General features: G+C 41.0%; 1 protein-coding gene and 1 long non-coding RNA gene across 15 annotated transcripts in view; one reads left to right on the top strand and one right to left on the bottom strand.

The window, feature by feature from the left end:
* Positions 1–8438, top strand: part of FMO4 (flavin containing dimethylaniline monoxygenase 4) — a 38996-nt gene extending 30558 nt beyond the window's left edge. For 7 of the 12 annotated variants that reach the window (XR_015143495.1, XR_015143491.1, XR_015143493.1 and 4 more), the window contains one exon: positions 5818–8438. Coding sequence is in view for 4 of the 12 variants with exons in the window: in XM_086344724.1 (XP_086200850.1) it covers positions 5818–6220 (403 nt within the window). In the remaining 8 variants the exon portion in view is untranslated. Of the gene's footprint in view, positions 1–5711 lie in introns of all 12 variants that reach the window. The other 5 variants (XR_015143496.1, XR_015143492.1, XR_015143494.1 and 2 more) reach the window with 1 other exon arrangement.
* The window catches only part of LOC147356703 (uncharacterized), a 61480-nt gene that overhangs the window by 22563 nt on the left and 22160 nt on the right, over positions 1–16757 (bottom strand). The window contains exons 2-4 of one of the 3 annotated variants that reach the window (XR_015143497.1): positions 16590–16693; positions 13756–13832; positions 13479–13644 (exon numbers count right to left, since the gene is read on the bottom strand). This is a non-coding gene — a long non-coding RNA (uncharacterized LOC147356703). Of the gene's footprint in view, positions 1–9371; positions 9487–10729; positions 10811–13478; positions 13645–13755; positions 13833–16589; positions 16694–16757 lie in introns of those variants that run through there. The other 2 variants (XR_015143498.1, XR_015143499.1) reach the window with 2 other exon arrangements.

The following is a 16757-nucleotide window of genomic DNA, read 5'->3' as shown; positions in this document are numbered from 1 at the left end:
ATACCCTGCTACAGGGAAAATTTACCATTATATTCCATTACAAAACATTTTTTTTCAATATAAAGGCCACTCCTAGGGAAGCAGTGGGGCAGGTTAGAAATAATTGCATTATGAGCCAAAAGAATATATTTTTAGTGCTAACTCTTCCACCAGCTAGATTTGTGGTCCAGTGGTTAAGACTCCATGCTTTCACTGCAGGGGGCATGAGTTCAGTCTCTGGTCAGGGAACTGAGATCCCTGCATGCCACACAGTGCTGTCAACAAAAAAAATTGATTTTTGGCTTTAGATGATGTGCCTGGTGGGGACATCAGGTCACGTCAGCAGAACACAGAACCTGGCCCTAGACAATGGCCATCCTTTGTTTACTTGGCCCCAAACCCTGTTCTCTTTGTTCTGCTACTTCTCAGGCTACTCTTTCTCTATATTTACAAGTGTCTCCTCTTCCTCACTCCTAAACATTGGTGAACCCCAACCTTAATTCTCAAACCTCTTCTTACTTCTGTTAACACTAGTGGGTGACCTCCCCAGGCCTATGGCTTTAAATGACATCATGTACTCATGGCTCCCAAACTTGGGTCTCTAACCCAGATCTCTCCTTGGAACTCCAAATCCTAAACCAACTCCCTCTAGGTATCTCCACTTAGATAGGTAATAGGTATCTCAAAATTTTTAAAAAACATTTTATTTATGTATTTGGCTGCCTCAGGTCTTCACTGTGGCACACAGGATCTTCATTGCATCATATGAGATCTTTTGCTGTGGCACGTGGGCTTTGTTGCTCTGTGACTTGTGGTATCTTAGTTCCCTGACCAGGGACTGAACCCATGCCCCCTGCTTTGCAAGGCAGATTCTTAACCACTGGAAGTCCCGGTATCTCCAATTTAACATGTCTAGAAACTAACCACCAACCTCCACCTGCACATGGGCTACTCTGAGACTTTCCCCATCTCGGTCAATGGCTACTTATTGCAGTTGAACGTCAAAAACCTTGGAGTGATCTTTTCTCCTCTTTTTCTTTCACATCCTCAGCAAATACTGTTAACTCTTACCTTCAGATAAATTCAGAATCCAGACCCCTCTCACACCCTGGCTTCTAACCACCCCAGAACAGGCCACTGTGGTCTCTCACCAGGACAAATATACAAAAATCTATTATAAAATTTAAAATGTATCAAAACTTGCACACATAAACACAGATCATACATTGTGCCATTCACAAGCAAGAGAAATATAAACAAGTGTAAAGCATGCATGTGTGCTCAGTCACTCAGTCGTGTCTGACTCTTTGTGACCCCATAGACTGCATCCCTCCAGGCTCCTCTGTCCATGGGATTATCCCGGCAAGAATACTGGAGTGGGTTGTCATTTCCTCTTCTTGGGGATCTTCTCAACCCAGGGGTCAAACCCGTGTTTTCTGCATTGGCAGGCAGACTCTTTACCACTGAGCCACGTGGGAAGCCCAAACAGTGTAAAGATGCAGCGTTAAATCATAGCAGCATCAAATTACCTGTAGCACTACTGCAGTAGTTTCATTGCTCCCTTCCTTTGCTATTGTGATGAGCCCAGGTGTTTCACCTAGCTGCTTAGTATGTCATATGACACTAATCATCCCTGCATGAACAGTTCATCTCTCCAGCAAATTTCGTATCACAGTAAAAAGTGATCTCTCACATTCCTCATGTATTTTCCATCGTGATTAGTGCAATAATGTAAACCTTGAATCACAACACGGGACCCATTAGAGTGCCACGAGTGATGCTGGAAGTGCTCCCAAGAAGCAGGAAAAAGTCCCGAATTTACAAGAAAAAGCTGAATTGCTTGACATGTACTATAGACTGAGGTCTGCAGCTACAGTTGCCTGTCATTTCACAATAAATGAATTCAGCATAAGGACCATTATAAAAAAGAAAATTTGTGAAGCCATCACTGTACCTGTGCTAGCAGGCATGAAAACCTTGCACTTTTTCTGAAATACTTTTTTATCTTGTGTTGAAAATGCAGTTAGCATTTACCAACATGTATCTGTCTACTTTCTCTTGTTTAAAAAAAGAAAAAAAAAAACTTAAAAAAATGGGGTTATAGAAGGTCAGCAAAGGGTGGGTTTGAGATGTTTGGGTGGGTTAAGTGGGCATTTTGACAACATGGCTTCTTCTTTGGCATGTTTAATTGTGATGTTTAACGGACATCCTTGCAGTTTAAGATGACACTTTTAAAATAAAATTCTCTCCTAATGATGACTTGAGCCCTGCCACTCGATGGGAGAATCAGCAGAACCTGTAGGATCTTATTTGCAATTGACATTCTCTATTGTAATTTTGTTCCTGTTTATTTTTAAATTTTTCTTTTTGTTTCACTGGAAAGGAAAGATGATGCTCAGTTTTAAACGTTAAAAGTGTACAAGTTGCTTTGTTACAATAAAACTAAACGTGTACACACACACAAAAAAAGAAAATCCAGCTTTTATGTGTGTGCGGGATTGCTATAAGAAAGGCATACTTATAGACTTTTATAGATTTGAAAAATAGTGAAGTCATTATATGACAACTGAAAGCAAAAGAAACGTGCAGAAGTGTTTAATGCTAGAGAAGGATGGTTTCCTGATTTTAGAAAGCAGGGTCTTTAAAAAAAGTCAAGGTAACAGGAGGAGCAGCTTCTGTTGACCAAGAGGAAGCAGACAGAGTTCCAAGATGCCGTTAAGACAGTCACTGGAGAAAAAGGATATCTGCCTGAAACGGTGTTTAATGCAGACAAAAGTGCCCTATCCTGGGGATGGCGGATAGCAGAATGCCACAAAGGACATTTATTATTAAAGAGGAAAACTGAGCATGAGAATTTAAGGCAGGAAAGCATAGGCTAACTCTCCATTCATGTGTAAATGCAGTCGGGTTTATGGTCATGATAGTTGTTCAGTTGTGTCTGAACACACCTGCCAGGCTCCTCTATCCATGGAATTCTCCAGACAAGAATACTGGAGTAGGTTGCCATTCCTTTCTCTAGGGGGGGTTCACAGTCACGACTGCCCTTAACTGTAAAACTGCTAACCCCCCAGCCTTGAAGGGAAAAGATAAATACCAGCTACCCATCTTTTCATTGTACAACAAGAAGGCGTGGACAATGACAACCCTTTTTCTGGATTAGTTCCTTCACTGCTCTGTCCCTAAAATCAGAAAGTACCTTGCCAATAAGTGACTGTCTTTAAAAGTTCTTTTGATATTGGATAATCCCCTGGCCACCCAGAACACAAAGCATCTGAAGTGCTCTATGGAAATGATTGTCAGTGCTATGGTAGAGAATCCCAATAGAGAAAATATTATGAAAGCCTGGAAGGATTACACCTTTGAAGATGCCATCGTGGTTATATAAAAAGCTATGAAAGCCACCGAGCCTGAAACAATAAATTCCTGCTGGAGAAAACTACGTCCAGATGTTGTGTGTGACTTTGCAGGGTTTACAACAAAACCAGTCAAGGAAATCATGAAACAGATTGTAGATATTGGAGGGGGGGGGGGGGAAAAAGGTGGGAGTGAAGGGTTTCAGTTCAGTTCAGTTCAGTCACTCAGTCGTGTCTGACTCTTTGCGACCCCATGAATTGCAGCGTGCCAGGCCTCCCTGTCCATCACCAACTCCTGGAGTTCAAGATAAGGATTTTAGAGAAATTTGAGAGCTAATAGACCCCACGCCAGAGGAATTAACAGAAGACAATTTGATAGGGGGATGAGTGCTTCCAAACCAGGGCAAGAGGCTGAGGAAGAAGACATAGGAGAAGCAGTGCCAGAAAGCAAATTGACATCAGACAATCTGGCAAAAGGATTCCAGTTATTTAAGACTGATTTTGACTTCTTTTACAGCATGGACCCTTCTATAATACAGGCAATGAAACTACAGCAAATGATGGAAGAAAAATTGGTATCATATAGAAACATTTTTAAGAGAAGTGAAAAAGCAAAAAAGTCAGACAGAAATTACAGTGTATTGCCATAAAGTTGGAGAAGGCAATGGCACCCCACTCCAGTACTCTTGCCTGGAAAATCCCATGGACGGAGGAGCTTGGTGAGCTGCAGTCCATGGGGTCGCTAAGAGTCGGACACGACTGAGCGACTTCACTTTCACTTTTCACTTTCATGCATTGGAGAAGGAAATGGCAACCCACTCCAGTGTTCTTGCCTGGAGAATCCCAGAGACGGTGGAGCCTGGTGGGCTGCCGTCTACGGGGTCGCACAGAGTCAGACACGACTGAAGCGACTTACCAGCAGCAGCAGCAGCCATAAAGTTACACAAGTATTTCCGTAAAGTCACACCACATGTGCCTGTCTCTGCAGCCTCCCCTTCCACCTCCTCACCTCTTTCCTCTCTGCCACCCTGAGACAGCAAGATCAACCCCTTATCTTCCTCCTCCTCAGCCTACTAAATGTGAAGATGACAAGGATAAAGACCTTTATGATGATCCACTTCCTCTTGATGAATAGTAAATAATCATCATGCCCCACTGTTAATAGATTTATCTGTTGTATATGTGTCTTAATGTGAAAATCTAAAACCTGCACAGCAAGAACTGAATGAGAAGTTTTTGTGTCATCATCGTCATCACTGCTTAAGTATTTATCATATAGAACTTCATGTGTGAGACTTGTAGGGAGTGGATAGCCCATCCTTACATAGGCATAAGGTGAGTGACATGTACAGTAATATAAAATTAATAATGTGTTAGCTTTCTTATTGGTTTCTAACTTTGCTTTCAAAGAATTATATTACTATACAATACGCCTCTTTCTTTCATATTTGGAGAAACAGTCCATCAGCACAGGTAAGTGGGTTTTTTTTAATGTAACAATGTTTCCAATACTGTACTATGAATATGACTATAATACCATATATCATAAAAACTTTATAATGATTATTCATTATTATGTAGGCTAGGCTTCCATGAAACAATCATATTGCTACTGCTTCTTCATTATCAATGTATGATTCATTATACTTGTAAATCAATATGAATTTCTTCTTCACATTATCTTTTCATTTTTGATGTCCAGTGTTAGGAATACAAATAACATCTACAGTGTTTTGTATCATATAAGACAATATTGATGTAGGTACTGATAGATGATTCATCTTATAAACAGACAATATAAACTTATGGTATTGATGAGTACAGTATGGTACTGTAAATAAATTTTCTCTTTCTTATGATTTTCTTAATATCATTTTCTTTTCTCACTTTAAGAATACAGCATAGGATCATATAACATACACAATATGTGTTAACCTGTTTATGCTATCAGTATGGCCTTTAGTTTACTAATAATTTATTAGTAGTTAGGTTTGAGGGGAATCAAGTTTCACTTAGATTTTCAACTATATGGGGGATTGATACCCCTAACCCCCTCATTGTTCAAGGGTCAACTGTACTCACATCTGTGTCATGTTCAGTTCTGCTACACCAAGTATGATCCTCTCAACTCACAATTAACATCAATAAAAATAATTCAGGTGGTTATATATGTGATGCTTTCTGATCATGTTTATTTGTTCAATAACTGTGGTATCTGGACTGATCTGATTTTACCCTCATATCAAATTCAAGAACCTGAAACATTGTTTAAAGCTCCTCTTCACATCATCTTCTTCTGACATCTCCTTTAACAAAATTAATTACACTCACAAATACCCTATGCAAATAAACTCCTTTTACTTTTTCTCCCCAACACAGGAAAACATTCCCAACTTGGTTTGACGCCAATAGAAAGAAACAAAATGGTGGGAGGTGGAGAAACTCATAACTTGAAAATCAAGTGATCCATCTTCTTCCCTCTCAGGGGTTTGATGAAAGATCCCGGTGCAGACAAAATTGACTACATTTCCTACATGGATGACCTCGCTTCCTTCATAGGCGTAAAGCCCAACATCCCACTCCTGTTCATCAAGGATCCCAGACTAGCATGGGAAGTTTTCTTTGGACCATGTACTCCTTACCAGTATCGCCTCATGGGCCCCGGGAAATGGGATGGAGCCCGAAATGCCATCTTGACCCAGTGGGACAGGACACTGAAACCCTTAAAAACTCGAACCATTCCTGGTTCCTTCAAACCTGCCTCCATGTCACATTATTTGAAAGCCTGGGGGGCACCTATACTGCTTGCTTCCCTTCTACTGATCTACAAATCTTCAATTTTTTTGAAATTGGTGCCAGAAAAACTACAGGACAGGTTATCCTCTTAATTAATAAGTATTTGGTGAGGATAAATCTGATGGGTTATGAGGATTGTCCCCAGTCATATTAATTCTGTTCCCAAATATCTTGTGTTTTTCCCCTCTCCTCTCCAACATAGCTGTTATCATACAAGTTTAGGTCTAATCATCTCTTACCTTAATTATTGTTCTATCTTCCTCTCAAGTCTCAGTACCTCCTTTCTTGCCTCCTTTACTTAAGCAGTTGTTCTAAAATAAAAAATACTGTCATCGTTTCCATCAAGATCTTGGTAGGGACAAGACAGAACTCAAATTAGCTAATTTGTGGAAACTTTAATGTAAAGATTATGTCCAATGGTTTGAGCAGAGTGTAGGAAAATCATAAGTAGAATGAAATACTCCCAGACTAGTAACCGTGAGATGCTTTTACCATCCATAGTTTTTCTAATGAGGCAAAGGGAGAACAAATATGAATAAGAGAGTGAGATTATGTGGAGAGGACCACCTCTCAAGAGCTGTGATCTCCAGCTCACCACTGAAGGCAGTCCATGGTGACCCCAAAAGAACAGAGCTAGGGAAATTCATTGCCTAATCTTACGTTCTTCCCTCCCTCTGATCTGCCCATGTTTCTCAATGGCCTAACCCAACCAAAATTCAGAAGGCAAGGTTACTGACTATTGTGGATTTAATTGCATTCATTCCCCCCAAAATATAGTCAAGTTCTAACCTCTGGTACCTGTGAATGGTGCCACAGGTAACTTACTTGGAAATAGAAAGTGAAAGGAAGAAAGTGAAGTCGCTCAGTCATGTCCGACTCTTTGCGACCCCATGGACTGTAGCCTACCAGGTTCCTCCATCCATGGGATTTTCCAGGCAAGAATACTGGAGTGGGGTGCCATTGCAAATATACATAAGTTGGAAATAAGATCTTTGCAAATGTACATAAGTTGAGATCATACTGAAATAGGGTGAGCTAGATCCAATATAAAAAGAGGATCCTTATAAAAAGAGGATAAAGCTACTTCCTGGCAGTGTGGTGACTAAGACTCCAGGCTCCCAATGCAGGGGGCCCAGGTTTGATCCCTGGTCAGGGAATTAGATTCCATATGCCTCAACTGAAGATCTCACATACTGCAACTAAGACTCAGTGCAGGCAAATAATTTTTTCATAGAGAGAGAGAGGAAAAGACACAGAGACACAGTCACAGTAGAGAATACCATGTGAAGACAGGCAGAAGTTGGAATGATGCATCTACAAACTAAGGGTCGCCAAGCAAGCAAACACTCAAAGAGACACAGAACAGATTCTCTCTCAAAATCCACAGAGGGAAAAAAAGCCCTGCCAACAACAATTCCAGAATCCTACCCTCCAGAACTGTGAAAGAATAAGCCACCCACTTTGCTGTGGCACTCCTAGGATACGATACACCAACTGATGTTTCCTGTGGAGGTCAGCCTCCTAGGCCACAGGGCAGAGCAAAGGTGATGGAGAGTGTGTGTGGAAGGACAACCAGAAAGGATCCAGAGCAGACATGTTGCTTTCCAGTTTAAAAATCCTTCAAAGTTTCTCCCTGGATTCGAGGTAATAAATTCCTTAGCCCTGAAGAGGAGACTCTTCCTGATCTGAGTCCATTTGCCCAGGTCACCAGAATCCTGGGCTGTAGCTACCCCTCCTCTTCAAAATCCTACCATCTAGTACTCATACCTCCTCACTTTGGCATAAGCTGTTGCCTTTTCCAGCTACTCAAATTCACACCTGTCTTTCTAGGGCAAGCTTGATTATCTCCCTTTGTGAAGCCTTCTCTGAGTCCCCAGAGCAGAGCTGATTGCCACTACATAATGACTGGGCTTCCCTGGTGGCTCAGATGGTGAAGAATCTGCTCACAATGCAGGAGATCCAGGTTCAATTCCTGGATTGGGAAGATTCCAGGAGAAGGGCATGGCAACTCACTCCGGTATTCTTGCCTGGAGAATTCCATGGACAGAGGAACCTGGGGGGCTACAGATCATGGGGTTGCAGAAGAGTTGCACATGACTGAGTAACTAACACTTTCACTTTCTTTCACTTTTCATGACTGCCATCTCACATACTACTCCATCATTGTTCTGTTGTTACTATAACATTAATGTAATTTTCTTTTTGTGTCCATCTCCAAATAAATGGTGGTGTTTTGAGAGGAACCATCATCTTGTTCAGCTAAAACACTGCCTGATAAAAATACTGCAAAATAAATATTTGATGACTAAACAGTGGCTTCACTGGCTGACATTCCTTGTCTCTCTTCCACCCACATTCTTTTCTTCTGCCAACTTGATAAATTACTTCAGACTACTTCAGCTCTGCAAACGAACAAGGACTGTCCACCAACATCTAATTTTATAAGACGATCCATGTGGCAGTCAGAATGTATACAACTGATCAGCAACTGGGAGCCAGGGGTACTGATGGAAAGCACTAACTGGATTCAACCTGGATTATAATCCCAGCTCTGCCATTAACTGTGAAGCTTTGATCAAGTTACTTAGCCTCTGTGAGCCTCAAGTGTCCTCATTTGGAAAATGAGGTGACAAGAAATATCACCTACCTCAAAAGTAAACATGAAGTGAGACAATATAGGGTGTTACTTACATAATAAATTAACTATTAACAGCTGAAGAGTTTGAGGACATTTTTAATTCTCTGAATTAAAGGATTTGAAAACTACGGCCTGGCTCTATTCCGTGTTGCCTAATCAGGGAGTCTGGCCTCTGCTGTGTGGATCACCTGGTGGGCCCTCCAGCGAGAATTCCGCTTGTGTCCCTGTGTCCCCTCTCCCCTCAAGACCTGAGTCCATTGCTGTCATTGCCGTGGCACCACTCACATGCTTCTCAGACAGACCTTCCAGGATGCAGCAAGCCAGTAATGCCAAAGGAAGAATTACTCTCCATCATTAGGAGTGGACCTCCTGATATAACTTGTTGATTGTGTCTCTAGGGTTTTATTGACAACAAGCCCTGGTCAAAGAAGCACCTAATTCCAGATCTTCAAAACCAACTAAAACTGACCAATAGGAGCAGTGTTATTGGAGGATGGAAGGAACAAAAAGTGCCCACCAAACCGAGAAGGTATCCTGAGACTGAAAAATGAGGTAGACAGCTCCGTGTACTCACTGGATCACATATTACAAGGCAGCTTACTCACCGGGTGGGATCTGGATCAAGCAGACAACGATCCCGAAGCGTTCACAGCTGCACTCCATACCACCAAGGGGTCTTGGAACAATTTTACAGTTTACCTAGAGTCTGAGCATATGCCCCTGGAAACAGGACATGCATTCCTAAATTAAGATTTTTGAACAAGTTAACTAGTCTCCTGAGTACCAGAATACATCAAGGAAGGTTTTCCTCACTGGGAACTATCAGAGCATAGAGGCCACCTGGTCCTAATGATTCTTAAACAATATCTATTAACTATAAAGCCCTTGGCAATGGAGAAGTGATCTGCTGCACAGTACAGTCCTGGGTATGGTCAGTGAAAGGACGGGAGAAATTGTAAAGACCTAAGATGACCCTCCGGAGAAGGCAATGGCAGCCCACTCCAGTACTCTTGCCTGGAAAATCCCATGAATGGAGGGGCCTGGTGGGCTGCAGTCCATGGGGTCACTACGAGTCAGACACGACTGAGCGACTTCACTTTCACTTTTCACTTTCATGCATTGGAGAAGGAAATGGCAACCCACTCCACTGTTCTTGCCTGGAGAATCCCAGGGACAGGGGAGCCGGTGGGCTGCCGTCTATGGGGTCGCACATAGTCAGACACGACTGAAGCGACTTAGCCGCAGTAGCAGCAGTAAGATGACCCTCAGAGCAGCAGCTAGGGGTCCATCCACCTCCTCGACTGACAATGAAACACAAGTCCCAAGGGTGATTCATAGTCCCATAACATTTAGAAATATTATTAAAGTCATTTTAAGCTTTATCACTTATCATATAATTCATATTTTTAACATAAAAGTGTAATTTAAATGAAATTGACAATATTAAAGAAGCTTTAGGAGGCAAACCACATTTCCTAAATTCTTTCAAGGAAATCAAAAATAAGCCAGCTGTAAAAGTCTCTTGTTCAACAATAAAATGTGCTCAAAGCTCAGCATTACAATAAAGTACTTCTGTTATACAATTTCTAAAGATTTATCTCCCCCAAAAGAAATTTTTCAAGTGTAGGGGAAGTCTCTTTTTTGAAAGGACTAAGCTTCAGAGATTGCATTTTCTAGTTTAATAATATACATACATATAACAACGTAAGAGGAAATAAGCCCCAAAACATTTTCTTGGACTCCTCTTATGCATACAAGTTCTAACACCCTCTCCACGTTGAGCTCACGCTAGCTCTTCAAGTCAACACTGAGTCTCCATGCAGGTGGTAATCAGAGCACCTACCATTCACTCTATAGGACAGAAATATCACACTCACACAATCCACTGCACTCAGTTGACCTCACTTTACCCATCCCAGGCAATCCGGCCTCCCTCAGCCACCTTCAGTTAACTTTCAGGTACCTGGCAAGTGAACGGTGGGCAAATAATCAGATGTAATGGTTCATTGGCAGCAGACAAAAGCAGAGAAGAGGAGTAACCAAGAAGGAAGACAGGAAGAGGCAGCTCTTTAGAGTCACGTGGGAGAAATAAATCACTCCCAATAACCTTTAAGAACACCACTAACTTGAAAGACAGAAAACCAGTCAACCACAGTACAGTTTTCTGGGGCCAATCAGCAGAGGGCGCCCAGTCTCTCCATCCGTGGTTCGGAAGGAACATGTTGAATTACAGCCTGAACTATACTAAAGCCTAAATCTTTTTTTGTGTGTGTGAGGGAGGAGGGGGAGATTATTTTGTTTTGGTTGCAGTGCACAACTTGTGGGATCTTAGTTCCCTGACTAGAGATCAAACCCTGGCCCTGTCGGTGAAAGCAACAAGTCCTAACCACTAAACCACCAGGGAATTCCTAGCCTGAACCATCTTTTGAGAGGAAATTTGGTTTCTGAAAGCAGCTAAAAATCATTTAGGACTCAGTATGAGTGTATAAGATACAAAAACAAACTGAGAAATTTCTTTTTGATTCAAAATGAAACATGATATAAATAATGAAGTTGATTTGCTTTTGTGATTCCAAACAATAAGTCTGAAAAATGGAGAAAGAGCAAAAGAATGAAGAATGAAAATCCAAAGAAGTGACCAGAGCAAGATGCTTTCATACCTTTTAGACAAAGAAACAATGCATTTGTGAAGACTTGACAAGGCAGGGGGGTTTGGGCTGGGGTAATAAATGGTGAAAATGTAACTGGGAAGGCAAGGGTTAGTGTGACATGGTTTGTTTGTAAAGATTTCTCAGCCCCAAATTTCCTATTTCTGGTGATAAGAATGTCTTCCTTCCTTCTGGTACAGGGAGGGTACCTTTCACATGGAGACTGGTGAGTGTCATAGTGACTTTTCTGCTCCTACTGTTGTCTCAAACTCTTTCAGCTTAAGATATTCAATATGCTTAGTCGCTCAGTCGTGTCCGACTCTTTGCAACCTCATGGAATATAGCCCGCCAGGCTCCTCTGTCCATGGGGATTCTCCAGGCAAGAAAACTGGAATGTATTGCCATGCCTTCCTCCAGGGGATCTTCCTAACCCAGAGACTGAACTCAGGTCTCCAGCATTGCAGGTGGATTCTTTACCATCTGAGCCACCAGGGAAGCCCATTCAATATGCCTACATGCCATATTTTGGGCTAGCATGCCCTGAACCCTGTCATCATACTATGTACCACACAAAGTTAGACCACCACAGGTACACAGGATACAGCAAAAATTTCCTGCTCACACTTCTTAAGCAAAATCACACAAAAGAAGGTAACAAGGCCAAGATGATATCTGCCTGTTCTTTCAATGTCACACTGAAGCATTATTTAACAATCCTCTCAAGGATGATTTTATTTTCTAAGAGAAGTCTGAATGTTCTAATTAACTATTACAGACTCAGAGTCTGTAAAGGTAATTTGTAGATTTATGTTTAATAAAGATGCAAATGATTCCTCTCTAGCAAAAGAGATAATCCCAAAGGCTATGATCTAATGCCCTGCTAAACATGAATCAGTTTGTTTCTAACCTAAGTAATTTATTCTAACCTTTCTTTATTAAACTGCCTATAAATACTCAGTTCCTTAACTGCTCTTTGAACCAGCTTTACATACTGATTCCCTCACCAATTAATGAGATAATTAAATTTTTGACATGGGTTCACAGTTTACATCTGCAAAAACAAAAAAGGTTATGTTTTTAACCTCTGAAAATCACACTTTCACATTGTACAAGTGAGTGAGCCATTGATGAGAACTCATCTAAGTAAGTCTTTTTCACAATGAAATCTGGTAAGGAAGTGCTTTCTTGGCACCTACTATTGCTCAGGTCACGAGCAGCATGATATGAGGAAAAGGACATGAACTTCAAAGCCAGACCTGAGCTCATATATGATCATGCCCACCAACTCAATGGACATGAATTTTAGCAAACTCTGGGAGATATTGGAGGAAGGAGCCTGGCGTACTACAGTCCATGGGGTTGAAAGAGTCAGACAAGACTTAGCAAGTGAACAACAACTGCCACTTTCTAGCTCAACAATCTGGGGAAATTCACTCTTTTTCTCTAAGTTCTACTCTATGTTCATGAAATGAGGATAAATATTTCTTCTACAGAATGTTACTGTTAGTGCTAAATGAAATAACACATCCTGCATTTAGCATAAGTGTCTGAGTCCTAGTAGACGGTTAGTACATACATCACCTTCCCCTTCTCCCAAGGGGATGCTGGCAAATGTCTTAAAGAAAGTGTAGTGTGTGCAGATTCTCACAGTATAAACACTCCCACCATGACTGGTTTAAACCCACCAACCTGAACACAGAGTTGGAAATAAACATACAATTGGCCCTCACACTGCTATATGAGCTGGCTCTTTCTCCTCCTGTTCTCCACCTCTGCAATTCTTTCTCCTCTTTCATATCTAATTCAAACACTTCTTCATCAGAGGAGATGCCCTGACTCCCAGGTTAAGTCAAGTCCCCTATTATTTTTCCTCATAGTACTGTGTGCCTTTAGTTCAGAACTCTTCTCACAATTTGTAATTACACATTTGTAACTATTAGTTAATTAACCTCTATCACATTGATTTAGACTGTAAGTGCTAGAAAGACAGAGAATATGTCTGTTTTGCTCTCCATTATTTCCTCAGCATCTAGTTCAAATCTGGTACCAAAAAAAGGGACTCACCTCAATGAGTATCTGTTGAATGAATCAAGCAACCAAACAACTGAAGATGGATAGGTGAATGGATTGATAGATGCATGGATGGAAGGATGGATAGACAGAACTGAGTTTTTTGTCCCTTGTCCAAACTGTATGTAGTTATTTTCTCTCTACCAGATGCTCAGTCCTCCTGTAAATATTTAGGCACAAAGTTGGTCAAATCAATCCTCTTTGGAAGTAAAGAATTTCCTGATGGTTAGAGAAGTGCAGGACAGTGGCAAACTTTCTGAATGGCAGTCACCTGTAATGTCTCTGTAATTGAGACTGTTCTCCAGAGTCCACTTTGGAACTTGAGTCCACATCCAATTTCCTTCTCTTCTTCATATATTTATGTAAAAATAAAAAATTAATAAATAAAATAATAAATAGAACCTTCAATTATATAGAGTCAGAAAACCAGGAAAGGGAGCCCTCTTGTCCTTCAATTATAGCAGAACTCAACAGGAAGAAGAAAGACTTTTCTTCCCCCGTAAGGACTGGTCATGAAAAGCCATGGATTCACTTTTACTATTGCCCTTTTCCCCACTATAAAAATGTTCTTCCTCTCTTGCCACGTGGGGACCTTCACATGGCTTACCATGGTTGCAGACCCAGAATTGCCATTTTCTGCTGGGTGGTGCTAGTGGTAAAGAATCTGCTGGCCAGTGCAGGAGACACAAGAGACATGGTTGATCCCTAGATCTGAAAGATCCCCTGGAGAAGGAAATGGCAACCCACTCTAATATTCTTGCCTGGAGAATCTCATGGACAGAGGAACCTGGTGGGCTACAGTCCACAGGGTCTCAAAGAGTCTGACAGGACTGAAGGCAGTTAGCACACATGCATGCGTATTGACCCCAAACAAATCCATCTCTGCTGGAGAAATATCTGGCAGTCTCTTTGCTTTAGGTCCAACATTTCTTACCACTACTCATACAAAATGCCTTCTATCCAAGTTACAGATTAAGATCAACATTTACTCAGCTTGACTTTGTTCCAGAGAAATAATTTTTCATTCATAACTAGAAGTATTTTTCCATATTCAAAATTATCATCTCCACTATTCAAAGGCAACTTAGTTAAACTAAGTATACCCCCCAAGAAAAGAAACACTTATTTTGAAGTATTTTCTAGAGTGTTGTATAAAAAATGCCTTTTTAAAACTTCTGGTTAAACATGGCAGAACACGTGATAATTTTTATGTCATCTTTTTAAAACAACAGTAAAGGGGAAAAAAAGACAACAGCAGATGGGCAATGTCATCACATTTTCAGCAAATAAAAAGCATATGGAAGGGCCTTCCCTAGTGGTCCAGTGGTTAAAGAATCTGCCTGCCAATGCAAGGGACATGAGTTCAATCCCTGTTCCAGAAAGATTCCATATCCAGCCAGGCAACTAAGCCCAGATGCCGCAAGTACTGACCCTGAGCTCTAGAGCCACGAGCCACAACTACTGAAGCCCATGCACCCGGATGAGAAGCCCGAGCCCTGCAACTAGAGGGTAGCCCACTCACCAAACTAAAGAAAGCCTTTGCACAGCAACAAAGATCTGGCAGCCAAAAATAAAAAAAATAAAGACCTAAATTTTAAAAAACTATTCATTAAAAAAAAAAAAGCATATGGAAGAGACTTCCCTGGTGGTCCAGTGGTTAAGACTGTGCTTCTACTGCAGGGATTGGTTCGATACCTGGTCGGAGAACTAAGATCCCACATGCATTACAGTGCAACCAGAAAAACAAACACAAATACACACACACAAAAAACACAAAAAGCATATGGAAGGTAAGTAACTGACTAACAAAGTAGAGGAACTTTATAGTTTAAATTAACATAAAGGCATCTAGCGTGGCAAAGGACGGGGATGGGGCACATAGATAAAACCAGGTGAGGTAAAGTCTGTATTCTGAAGGAGAAGCCTCAGATCCCATCTTCCCGCCCTTCATAAGTGTGGCACTCACTTCTCTGGAATGGCTTTAGCAAAAAATATCTGGATTCTAACTTTCAGGGGACCTCACACAAAAAAAGAGTGCCTAAAATCCCAGCCTGATCACATCCTAATCAATCCCAGTAGTAGAGAAGTCCCGCACGAGCATACAAAGTCACAAATTAACAGTTTGGTTCTGTTCTCTGAAATGTGAACAAAAGACAAGGGCCAATATACGTTTCAGGAAATCATCTAATACAGAAGGCAGGGGCCAAAACAAACACAGAAGAACAGAACTTGGAGGAATAAAAATAATGTATGAGTTAACATCAAAAGAATTACAATCCAGGGAATGCCCTGGCAGTCCAGTGGTTAGGATTCCTCACTCTCACTGCTGAGGGTCTGGGTTCAGTTCCTGGTCAGGGAACCAACATCCCACACGCTGTGAGGCATGGCCAAAAAAAAAATTATAATCCATCTTCTCTGAGAGATAAAAGATAGTATTGGGCCCTTGAAACAAGAACACAATATTATTGTAAGAAGAACAATAGAATAAGGAGTTTGTAAGGAAAAAAAGAATGGAAGATAAAATTCAGGAATTTTCACAGAAAGTGGGGCTGAAAAATAAAATGATGGACAATACAAAAGCAAAGAAAATGTAAGGACCCATCTAGGAAATTTAACATCTGAATAATAGGACTATCAGAAGAGATTAAGCATAATTAAATTATTGTGGAGGAGTAAAGTTTGCCACCCAAAATGGGTCTCTTTGGCATGAAGATTATTTTAGGCTGATTATTTTTAAGAAACAGAAGTCTCAGGAAGTTTTTGTTTTTACCTCTCCCTTAGTTGCTTAAAAAATAGATAAAGGGTCTGTTCCTGGAACTGAGCTATCACCAGAGACATCTACAAAAAACATGGGCTGAGCTGGTGGGGAACTTGGAAGGGCCCAGATATCAGAGCCCACTTGGTGTCCCGTTGTCTCTGCCTGGCCCAGCAAACCTCTGTTTACCAAACATTGTCTTTTCCATCTCCATGTCAGTTGCCTTCCTCCTCAAACTACTACTTCACTATCCTGGTTAAAGTCTCAAACTACTACTTCAATCCTGTTTGGTTTTCAGCTAAAGATGGTATTTAATGTGAGGGCTTCAGCCATTTTGATGAGTTACTCACTTTTCCTGTGTCTTTCCCATGTATCTGTGTTATTAAACTTTTGTTCAGTTTTCTTCTGTTTATCTGTCTCATGTCAGTGTAATTCTCATACCAGCCAGAAGAACCTAAAGGAGTAGAGGAAATTATTAAAGAATTAATATTAAAGAACATATTTAATAATTAACATAA

Source organism: Bos grunniens, chromosome 16, assembly GCF_055505025.1.
Source record: "Bos grunniens cultivar Pamir isolate PY7600 chromosome 16, Bosgru_T2T1.0, whole genome shotgun sequence".
NCBI classification, from domain to species: Eukaryota; Metazoa; Chordata; class Mammalia; order Artiodactyla; family Bovidae; genus Bos; species Bos grunniens.
This window is presented reverse-complemented; position numbering and strand designations above follow the sequence as displayed.